Below are 12,239 nucleotides of genomic sequence, written 5' to 3' on the forward strand. Positions count from 1 at the left end.
GAACACATTTCAGAGAGAGTATCTGAGCAGAGTAAGAGTCCTGGAAAGACCTTTGAAAGCCCTAATTTAACTGTTTGTATACATGTGTCCATAAAAAGAAGGTGGAGAGGCTGAAGAAAGAGGAGGGGAGAATGCGGGGATTCGTGTGTGGGATGCCAGCGAGGCTGTTCCCCAGACCTGGGTGAGTCTCTCAGTAACTCCTCTCCTTTCCCAGCTTGTAGCTGCAATGGCCACTCTGACCGCTGTCACTTCGACATGAGCGTGTACCTGGCCAGCGGCAGGGTCAGCGGGGGCGTGTGCGAAGACTGCCAGCACCACACCGAGGGCCAGCACTGCCATCGCTGCAGACCCCTTTTCTACAGGGACCCCCTCAAGGCCATCTCGGACCCGTACGCATGCCTTCGTGAGTCCCCGGCCTCTGACCGCACCCTTCCCGCTGGTTTGAGCAAACGCTGATGGAGCAGGTCTCATTCAGCTTAGCAGCACCTCCAAACAGCCCTCTTAGGGGCAGTGAGAGTTTGCAAAACCACTTTAACTCTAAGAGCGTTTCTTTCTCTCCGCAAATTGGGCCAGATAACTCGGGTCCATCATGGTAGTCTTGCAGCAGTGGTTTATCCTAGAGAATCAGGAAACTATTCTGGATTCAACCAGGAGGGGGCAGATGGTTTCAGAGTCTGCCTAGACACCTGGACTTTCCCGGAGGTCAGCTCCAGCAAGGAGCTGGCTATTGACATTAGCTACATTTGACTGCTGCAGGCCAGTCAACTAGTTGTTAAGATGCATGAGCTAACTATTATCACCTTGCTTCTTTTTTTAACCTTAAAATTTTTTCCTTTTATTTCTAATCTCAACTTTTAAAAATAAAATATTTTAAGCATATACAAAATAACAGAATAATATAGTAAACACCCTTATAACCACCACCAGCTTTGTCAAAACAGAATACCTTACCCTATCATCTTCAAGACTTTTAACAAAACAGGACAGGTACTAGTGATGTCCTAGGTGCATATCTGTCCCACTATGTTTGGTAGCTATCACCATACTATTTTCACATATGTTTTACCCACAAAAAATATATATTTATTGGCATATTTTCAAACTTTAGATAAATTACATTATGTTGTGTGTATCCTTGAGTATTTCATTAAACACTATATGTTTAAGATTTGTCCTTATCAGGTGGCCCTAGTTTTCCAATTTTAATTCCTTCCTTCCTATAAATGCAACAAAATCTATTTGTCTATTTTTCTTCTGATGCTACAATAACCATATGCGTGGCCTTATGCACATGCACAAAGACTGTCCCTAAGTGTCATACCCAGGAGTGGAATTACTTGGACATAATATGAACTTTTTTTAAAATTGATTTCAGAGAGGAAGGGAGAGAGAGAGTGATAGAAACATCAATGATGAGAGAGAATCATTGATTGGCTGCCTCCTGCACACCCCATACTGGGGATCGAGCCCGCAACCCGGGCATGTGCCCTTGGCCGGAATTGAACCTGGGACCCTTTAGTCCGCAGGCTGATGCTCTATCCACTGAGCCAAACCGGCTAGGGTAATATGAACTTTTTCAAATTATTTAGATAATATTGATTCTCTCCTAAGCACGTATACCAATTAACAGCCCAACCAACAGTGTATGAGAATTCATGTCGCTCTATATTCTGGCCAACACTTGGTTTGATCACACTTTAATTTTTGCTACTCAAATAGTATCTCACCAGTATTTTAATTTATATTTCCTTGCAGGAATGAGACTAGAATGAGGCAAACAAAGCACCTAGGCCCCAAAATTTAAGGAAGCACCATTCTCAGAGTCATGTAAGCATAGGATTGCCACTTGCTGCTTGAACTAACTGGACAGTGAGTGCCTCCTTAAATGTTGTGCCCTGGGCACCTTGCTTTCCTCTCTCTAATCCCAGCATTGCTCTCAATTATTGCACAGATAAATACTCCAACCTGATTTCAAACACAGTGCCAGTTACTGAGTCTGGCATCTTAACTCTACTGTAAACTAACAAGTTTAGTCCACTATTATTTTGTGGATGCTGGTGGAGAACATGAAACTCCTGGGTCAAAGACAAAGGACTTTATTACTCACAGCACAGCAAGCAACAAGATGCTTGTATTGGTCTGAGTTCCCAAGTCCCCAAGCCCCAACTCCCATGGGGCCACTCAAAGGATACCAGATGGTTCCTGTACACCTAATGGGTTTATCTCATAGCCAAGGAACACTGGAAGAGGATTCATTGCTTTTATAGCAGTGGAAGCAAGCTTGTTCTTTGTCTTGGGAGGAAAAGGTTTCCTCGTTCCTCAAGGTAGCTGGCTGCAAACACCATCTTGAGATATGGCCTGGATAAAGAGCAGTCGGGCCTTGCATTGTTGGCACACTCAGCAAAACATTCAGGTGCCCAGTACCCAGAAATCCTGCTTCTTAGGCTATATCATCAATAGGATGTTATATTGGATGAGGAACTTGCTATGAAACTACAATTTCAAACTTTATTAATCACAATACATAAAATGAAGTCTTATACAAAAGTAATTCAATAGCTACCTGAATACATACAATATTCTAGATCTCAAACTTTAAACCATCACAATGTATAAAAAGCATACATGATTTTTTTTTCTCAGATTGCTTAGTAGGTACCTAACTGCATGAAATTTTACCTTACATGGCCTGTTTAAAATTTATACAAAGAACTGGATTCTCAGGGAAAAAAAATTTTTTAATCAATGTCCTAAGTATCCTACTTTTTTTACCAGAATCCATAATCACACACACACACACACACACACACACACACACACACACCTTAAAAGAAAATGAAATTGCTCTCCTAGGTACAATCAGTAAAATATAATGGTTTGAAACATAATCTAAGAGCATGGAAAGAGATTGGAAATAACTAAACCAAGTGTTTTGAACACATTGAACAAAGTCTTGTTCCTTCAGCACCAGTATCAACTAGATGGTGCTTTTAAAGGAAACCGAGGGAAGAAAACGAGTCCCCCTGATATGAAATTAAAAAGCCGTGCTTTGCAAACAAGTTGTTTCTCAAGGAAAGGCAGATGAGGAGCTTGTAAAAACTACCATCATGAGACGCCCCAGTTTCTCCCAGTTTACCTAAACACATGTTTGTGTGTGTGTGTGTGTGTGTGTATATATCTATACAAATGACGTGTTTTAAGACTGACTAGCAGCAATCTCATATAAATTTTCTCTAAGTTGTTTTTGTTTGGCTCTAAATATTTACATAATCTGATTCCAGGCATAAGAGTTGACTAATTTTAAGTCTTCCATGATTAAAACACAGTCAAATGTGATACAGAAAAAAACACACACAAAGATTTGGTAGACTCAGACACTGATAATAAAAGTTTGTTAGAATTGAGTTGTGTGACACCAAGAGGTTTTATTGAAATTCTATCTTAAGGGCCTGACATAGGGTTATTTCAAAGTAAAGTTACTACCCACTCACCCCCATCCACCAAAGGATGCTTCTGCACATAATTAAATTATACTCTGGAACTCAGCGCTGACCCTTTGGAGTGTCTTCCAAATAAAGCTGAGCCTTTTCCTTTTGGCTACTTCTAAAATGAATCCAGTTTGTTCCTTCCTTTCTAAAAGCAAATGGCTTTAATTAGAAAAGAATTGTGGTTTTTTCCAAACTAAACAGAACCCAATGCTGTTTTTCCATAGTAAGTTTTTCTCACCAGTCACAATTCAATAGCAAACAATTGAAATCCAAAGATTCTGTCAGACAACCAAGTGATTGCTTCAATGATGCCAAACAATGGGTTTGACTAGATTTTTATCACTATAACCTAAATGGTGGTTATGGAAACATAGCCTTAGACCTGAGGGTGTTATTTTTATTAATCTAAAGCAAACATGTATAAATGTGAATATAACTGGTCCTTAGAATCAGGATGTTTATTTTAAAAAATTTTTTTTGCATTCCTTAAAAGTGGAATTCCTTGAAAACACAGCCTCACAAAGATACAAGAGACCATGGTGGTCATCTGATGTCTCCAACTTGTCCTCTAAACCAAATACCTCTGCCTGGACCCCTCTGCTGATGAAGGGGTCACTGCTCTATTGGGCAGCCCTAACCATTAGAGAGTTCTTCCTTATACTCAGGTTCTCCCTTTTGTAACTTCTAACCTCTGGAATCATTTACACTATCAGCATCCTTTGTCATGTGACATTCCTTCCTTCAGTTGTTCAACTGTCTGGGGAAAAGAGCAGGGAAGGGGAAGTTGTACATTAGTTGCTCCTTTGCTACAGGTGACTGTTTATCTCATTTTCCAGAATCTCTTCCAGGTTTTGCCCCACTAGCAAGCATCCAAAAAGAAAACAGGATATGAACATTTCTTGTTCTTGCCCCTTTGTTTCTTTTTTTTTATAATATATTTTATTGATTTTTTACAGAGAGGAAGGGAAAGGGATAGAGAATTAGAAACATCAATTAGAGAGAAACATCGATCAGCTGCCTCCTGCACACCTCCCACTGGGGATGTGCCCGCAACCTAGGTACATGCCCTTGACCGGAATCGAACCTGGGACCCTTCATTCTGCAGGCCGACGCTCTATCCACTGAGCCAATCCAGTTAGGGCGCCCCTTTCTTTCTTGTAGGTGCACCTTCCAGGAGCAATTCAGTGGCACAGTGTTGTGCAACCACCATCTCTGTTCCAAAACATTTTCAAGACCCCCAAAGTAATCAATCTATTTTTAATGTCCAGTTCTCACAATAGCCATCTTCCTCTGGTCCTCTTACTTTAGAATCACTTAAAAGTCTTTTTTTTTTAATGTATGTAATTTTTCAACCTTTTCCAAGACCAGAGATCTAAGAGATATTTCTGAGCAGCACTTATCCACTTGTCTAATTATTTAAACATATTTAATGACTTTAAAAAAGTAAAATAGTTATATCATGAGTAAAATGCTATGCTTACATTTCAGGTTTCCCACAATTTGCAGTTAACTAAGATAACGCATGTCTGTATCCCCAGCTTGTGAATGTGACCCAGACGGGACCATATCGGGTGGCATTTGTGAGAGCCACTCTGATCCTGCCTCGGGATCTGTGGCTGGCCAGTGCCTGTGTAAGGAGAATGTGGAAGGAGCCAAGTGCAACCAGTGCAAGCCCAACCACTACGGACTGAGTTCCACTGACCCTCTGGGCTGTCAGCGTAAGTCAGCAGTGGCTGGGTAACCAGCCTGGATGTTTTAAAGCTTGGGGCTGCCCGTCAGCTCTAAAATCCAGTCATTGCAGTGTGGTGGTTGCCAGAGGGAAAAGGGTAGGGATGAAGGGGGTCCTAATAAATGGTGATGGGAGATTTGACTTTGAGTGGTGGGCACACAGTGCAATATTCAGATTTTGTAACAGAAAGCCACACTGGAAACCTGTATGATTATATTAACCAATGTCACCTCAAGACATTTAAATTTTTTAAAAAGAAAGAAATTAAAATTCGATCATTGTAAATACCTAAGAGTCCTGTCAGCCTTTTGTTTTGTTTTTTGTTTGCTTGTTTTTGGCTACCAGAGTTCTTTTATGCTTTTTTCCATTTTTATTAAGTTAATTGGGGTGACACTGGTTAACAAAATTATATAGGTTTGAGGTGCACAATTCTACAACACATCATCTGTACACTGTATTGTGTGTTCACTACCCCAAATCAGGTCTTGATTCATCATCATTTATCCCCCCCATACCCTCCTCCACCTTCTCCCAACCCCTTTCCCCCAGAAATCACCACACTGCTGTCCATAGCCTCTCGGATTTTAAAATTGACACAAAAACTCCCGTGAATTTTATTCAGTTCTCGGTGGTTTGCTGAGTTTGTCATAAGGGACCAGCAGGGGGTGCTCACATTTTTTTCTGCTGGAGCAAACAGTGGAAAATGCCAGGAATTTAATGCCAAGTTGTGAAACCTTTAGAAAAACAGCCTCCACTAGGACTCTCCTATACAGATTTGTTAAATCACATTACTCTTGAGCAATTTTCATATGATGGTTTCTTTTGATTTTTTAAAATTACTTTTCCCTTTTCTTCTCATGTCCCTCCTAGTATTTTTATGTTCTCTGACAAAGAAAAGAAAAAATTAAAAAGCCAGGGGAGTAGCTACAGGGAAATAGAAAGAACCTCAGAGTTTTCTGGGGCCAAATGAAGAGACCCTTGGCTTTAGGATCACACACATTTACAGCTGCCTGGGGTCTCAAACAGCTCTAGAATCTTCAGGGAATCCGGGTAAATAATGTCCCTTCTGGCACAGCATCACACTCTGCATTTTTCCCACATAAAGAACTGTATATTATTTGTATATTTTGAGAGCAGCTTGCTGAATCTTAGTGTGATAAAATTGTCTTCTTGAGTTTAATAGCAAAATTAAATTTCAGGAGAATGAATTACATAGTCAAACCAATTTCCCATCACACTTTGCAGAACTCCAGACATTTCCCCTGGCTGACTGACTAACTTTATGGCCCTCAGAGGATAGGCCAAATAGTGGTTTTTGTTTTGTTTTGTTGTCTTTTGTAACAGCTTTAGTGGGGTATAATTCACATACCATGCAATTCACCTTTTAAAGTGTATAGTACAATGACTTTTAGTGTATTAGAGTTGTGTAACCATCACTACAATCAATTTTAGAATGTTTTCATTATCCCAGAATGAAACCCCATACCCTTCTTCTGGCTATATACCCAAAAGATTGAAAGCACAGTTTGAAAGAGATAGTTACACTTGTATTCATAGCATCATTGTTCACAATGACCAAAAGGTGGAAGCAACTCAATGTGCATCCATGAATGAGTAGATAAACAAATGTGGTATGTACTACAATGGAAGATTATTCAGTTAGAAAGGAAGGAAATTGGCGCATGCTACAACATGAAGGGACCTTGAAAACATTATGCTAAATGAAATAAGCCAGATAAAAAGAACAAATATTGTATAATTCCACTTCTATGAAGTACCTAGACTAGTCAAATATATACAAACAGAATATAGAATGATGATTGCCAAGTGCTGGGGGCCAGGGGAGAGAAATGAGGAGAGATGGTGTTTAATGGGTAGAGAACTTCAGTTTTGCAAGGTGAAGCATTCTGGAGATTGGTTGCACAGCAATGTGAGTGTACTAACCCTACTGAGCTGTAAAATGGTAAAGATGGTCAATTGTATGTTACATGTATTCTAGCACACAAAAAAAGAAAAGAAAACCCACATTCTTTATCTACTTAAATGGCGAAGATGGTAATTTTTTTAAAATATATTTTTTTGATTTCAGAGAGGAAGGGTGAGGGAGAGATAGTAACATCAATGATGAGAGAGAATCATTGATTGGCTGACTTCTGCACACCCCCTACTGGGGATCAAGCCTGCAACCTGGGCATGTGCCCTTGACTGGAATCGAACCCAGGACCTCAGTCCATAGGCTGATGCTCTATCCATTAAGTCAAACCAACTAGGGCAGTGGTCGGCAAACTGCAGCTCGCGAGCCACATGCGGCTCTTTGGCCTTTTGAGTGTGGCTCTTCCACAAAATACCACGGCCTGGGCAAGTCTATTTTGAAGAAGTGGCATTAGAAGAAGTTTAAGTTTAAAAAAAATTGGCTCTCAAAAGAAATTTCAATCCTCGTACTGTAGATATTTGGCTCTGTTGACTAATGAGTTTGCCGACCACTGGACTAGGGCAAGACGATAAATTTTATGTTAAATGTATTCTGCTCCAAAAAAAAAAAAAAAAAAATACAAACAACCCATACTCTTTATCTACTACCTCCCTATTATCCCATTCCCACTCGGTAACACTAATCAACTTTCTGTTTCTACTTATTTGTCTATTGTGAACATTTCATAAACTGGAATGCTATAATTTGTGGTCTTTTATGACTGGCTTCTTTCACTTAGCAGGGTTTACAAAGTTCATCCATGTTATAGCATGAATCAGTACTTCACTTCTTTCTATTGCTGGATAATATTCCATTGTATTAATATATCACACTTCATTTATCCATTTATCAGTTGATGAACCTTTGGGTTTTCCCATGAACACTGGTTTTTCCTGCAAGGGAAATATATACATCTTGTTCTGGTAGCATAATTTCTTAGTCTTCATAACATAAGCAGGACTCAGAAATGTCTATGTGTGGAAGAGAAAGGGGAGGAGGAGAATGAAAAGGAAATGTAACAAGGCAGTAAGAGAGAGTGGAGAGAGATAGGAAACAATAGGTGCATCTGCCAGAGAGGGAGCATGGGTAATTACTGTGACATTCAGACACCCTTGCGCTGAATCCACGACCCAGCCAGCATCACTCAGGATAATAGTGCCAGGCATTCAGCTTGCATGACTTCCTCCACTTTCTTGTTTCCACCTAACTGCCATCCAGTAGGTCTACACAAGGGCTCTGGGAGTGCCTGGCACTGGATTTCCTGTGCAGGGTTGTGTGCCAAACAGTAATCCTGCAGCCAGGCAGACAGTGAGCTTGGCAGGCCTGGCTGCTCTCTGCTCTGTGGCCACGTGTTTTGCTCAGTGTGGGCTCCTAAGGGCATTTACAAACATGGGGAAACAGAAGTGAATGATTGTGTCGCTGTGCTTTCAGCCTGCAACTGCAATCCTTTGGGGAGTCTGCCGCTCTCGACCTGTGATGTGGACACAGGCCAGTGCCTGTGCCGGCCCTTTGCCACCGGCCCACGCTGTGAGGAGTGCGCTGTACGTATGTGCCTACAATTTTCCTTACAGGTTGGGATGCAGATTTCGATGCCATTGCCTAGGAGAGACTTGGTCTTGTTCATTGCTTTCCTTGTCCTAATGTATTTTGATACTCCTGTGCTAAAATAAATAAATAAATAAATAAAATATTTACACTACGGAAATCAGCAAACACTAGGAATTGGCCCCACCGTCCTGCAGAGAGCTGGTTGTTAAACATTCACCAGCACGCCAACATTTACCAGATAGAACTGAACAGACCCAGGCACCATGTCAATATTTTGTTGTTTTCGTTTTTGTTTGTTTCATTTTATTGTGTTTTGCTTTCTTGAGCTTCACAGAAGTTCCTGGCTTTTAAAATTTTACTTTTAATTATACTTGACATTAGTTTCAGGTATACAAAATAGTGATTACACATTTGTATCCTTTACAAAATGATCATGATTAGTACAGCATAAGGAATACAGCTCATGTCGATAGCTTTATCCTTTGTTCACCTAAAAGTGCCAAGTATACGAGCATTTATCTGCTTCCTCCTTCAGGCTCACCAGACCATTGGGCCTCCTCTTCTGTCTTCTGTCCCCAGTCGCTTTACCACCCCTGCCACTCCTTGCCTAAAAATACCTTGGACGAGCTCATTAAAAAAACAGACCAGAAAAAAACAACAACTTGGATTTATTGTAGATTCCTGTGGGAAATAAACGCTTGGTTTTTTCACAGACTCCACTAGACATATGCGCATGTATGTCTAAAATTAGTCAAATAAGACATTTTTACTCCATAAGCAATGTGTTATGCAATTAGGGAGTCAAACCCCACTCGTTTCTTTGTTCTCTGATCTTGGCAGCCCATCCTGACATTTTAGAAAGAAAAAACAAGAACTTAACCTAGTAAAGGAACAGTGACCTTGACGTGTCTGAAGAAATGTAGCTGATAAATATGAAACATATGCCTATTAGGACATAGTTTTGTGCTAACATTTTAAGTAATTTTACTGAAAACATATGAGGATGGAGCAGAGGAGGTGGGGAAGGAAACCATTGAAGCAGGGATGAAGAAGGCACTCTACATGAGCCAGGGCAGTCATCTCCAAGCTGTACTGAGCAGCGTGAGCCGCGGTGACCACATGCAGACAGCACGAAGAAGCACGCAGGGCTGTTTACCAGGATCCATGAAGACACCACGTCGGATCCTTCCCATAAACCTTAGACTCAGGCTGGCACTGGATTTCCTGGGCAGGGCTGTGTACAGCCAGGCAGACAGTGAGCTTGGCAGGCCTGGCTGCTCTCTGCTCTTGTGGCCACGTGTTTTGCTCAGTGTGGGCTCCTAAGGACATTTACAAACGTGGGGACATAGAAGTGAATGATTGTGTCGCTGTGCTTTCAGCGTCTTTTGTTGTTTTCGTTTTTGTTTGTTTCATTTTATTGTGTTTTTATGTGGTTTTATGTGGATATGTGAGGGAGGCTCTTTTTGATCGGCAGGTTAACGGCCAGTTTGCAGTTAACCCTACTGTTTTTGCAGAATGAAAATAACTGAGCAGTGGGCACTTGTCCACTATGACTGAGCCCATGCATCTGCCAGGTGCCCCCCATCCACATCTGTCCCATGGTGCCCTGGACCTGAGCGGGGGCGGCCACAGGACAGCATACCCTGCCGGGAGGGAGTTTCACAACCACATCCTGAGTGAAGCAGTCCCTTTCACATTGTTTGTACCTAAACGGAAATTTGGTTTGGGGAAACATATCAAAAGTCCTTTGCTGCATTTTGTAACAAATGATAACAACTTGGAATGTTTAAAATAAATATAAATATTTTTGAGTAAAATTGGCTATAAAATTTTACCAAGATTAAAAAAAAAAGTGTGGGTATTTAACAAAGTCATTTCAAACAATAGTTCTATGCCTATTAAGAGCTTGGTTTTATCTGAACATGTTAAATTGAAATTTGAAAGGAAAGTATTTTTCTGAGCATTCTGTAGTAAATCTTACCAGATTTAAGAAATAGTTGTTGGTTTTTTACCAGTTGTTTATACTGAATAAAGGTCAAGATGTTGCAATGATGAAAAGTCTTAAATAACAGAGCTGACTCTTTCAGGGAGAGAGATTATGCCAAAACTACTTTATTTATAAACAAGTGATTCTACTAAACTATGATATTCATATAAGAGTTCCAAATCAGTTTGATTGATTCTTTTATGCAGTAAGGGTATCTGTTGGTTTTATAAAAGCAGTTGCAAACAGGCTAGTTAAAGAACTTCTCTTGAGTGGCCTTAACCTAGCTTAAGGCTAAATTGGTTCTGTCGGAGGAACTGTGGGGTTTCCATTGCATTTCCACTTGAACCAATACACAGACATCTCGCCTGTCCCCTGCATTTCAAATCCTTGGAATGGGAGCTCTGTGTCCTTGAATGTCATTACCAAGTGCACATGGGAAAAGGGCTCCTGTGTGATTGTTCAGGCTGTGTGGCCATATGACAGGCATCAACTGAACTGTAGTGCATTCAATATTATATGCCAAAGCAGCAAATATCTTCACACCTGAATCAACTGAGCACTTTCTCTTTGTAGGTTGGATACTGGGGACTGGGAAGTCATCTCCATGGATGTTCTCCCTGTGACTGTGATATTGGAGGTGCTTATTCTAATGTGTAAGTCAGGAAAATGAATAACAACACTCTGTGACAATATTCCTCACTCACATATCCACATAAAAGCACATTTTTTCTGATATGCTCATCGTCAAAGGTGAAGGCGTTTATTTCATGAAAAGCAAAGGGCATTGAAAAGCGATGATCTCAAGACATGAACCAGAGCCCAGTTGACTTATTTTACTTGAAATATTTTCAAGGCTGACATGACAGTTCTACTGCCTGGGTCTCCCGTGAGAAGGTGGGATAGATGCCTGCAAACACGTGATCTGACCTGCTTATAACACTAACTTTTTGCCACCCTGTAAAGAGCGATCCTAAGGTCTCCTTTTCCTGGTTTTAGAGCAGAATCAGAGCCACTGAGGAAAGAAATGGCTACTTGGTTTCATGGATCTGGATTGGCTGTTCAAGACCAGACTTGTAGAGCCCATGGACTCTCCTTCCCCTCCCTAGGAAAGTGGATTGATCAAAGAATAGATCTAAACGTGGGGTACAGTTATGCCTTCATTTTATACATGTCCCCTCTGCGTTTTTTCAGATGGATTTGTTTTTCCCCAGGTGTTCTCCCAAGGATGGTCAGTGTGAATGCCGCCCGCATGTCACTGGCCGCAGTTGCACTGAACCGGCCCCCGGCTACTTCTTTGCTTCTTTGAATTACTATCTGTATGAGGCCGAGGAAGCCATGCTGCTCCAAGGACTGGCCCCTTTGGTGCGTATTCCATTTCCTTTCAATACAGACTTCATATGATGGAATGTCAGTAAATACATACAGCACACCCTTGAGATCATGGGTAAGGTTCCTGGTAAAGTGTGGTTTTGCCCACAAACGCAGATCAGAGTAGAGTTAATTCTCTCATGGAAC

The 12,239-nt window shown here is 41.0% G+C and overlaps 1 protein-coding gene across 1 annotated transcript in view; it reads left to right on the forward strand.

Annotated features, from left to right (window-relative positions):
* Positions 1–12,239, forward strand: part of LAMB4 (laminin subunit beta 4) — a gene marked incomplete at its 5' end in the record, with an annotated part of 107,783 nt that overhangs the window by 18,951 nt on the left and 76,593 nt on the right. The window contains 5 exons of the mRNA XM_080665206.1: positions 215–403; positions 5,027–5,206; positions 8,621–8,730; positions 11,298–11,377; positions 11,936–12,086. Of these exons, the coding sequence (XP_080521332.1) occupies positions 215–403; positions 5,027–5,206; positions 8,621–8,730; positions 11,298–11,377; positions 11,936–12,086 (710 nt within the window). The remainder of the gene's footprint in view (positions 1–214; positions 404–5,026; positions 5,207–8,620; positions 8,731–11,297; positions 11,378–11,935; positions 12,087–12,239) is intronic.

This window comes from Plecotus auritus (genome assembly GCF_963455305.1).
Source record: "Plecotus auritus genome assembly, chromosome: 4".
Classification (NCBI taxonomy): Eukaryota; Metazoa; Chordata; class Mammalia; order Chiroptera; family Vespertilionidae; genus Plecotus; species Plecotus auritus.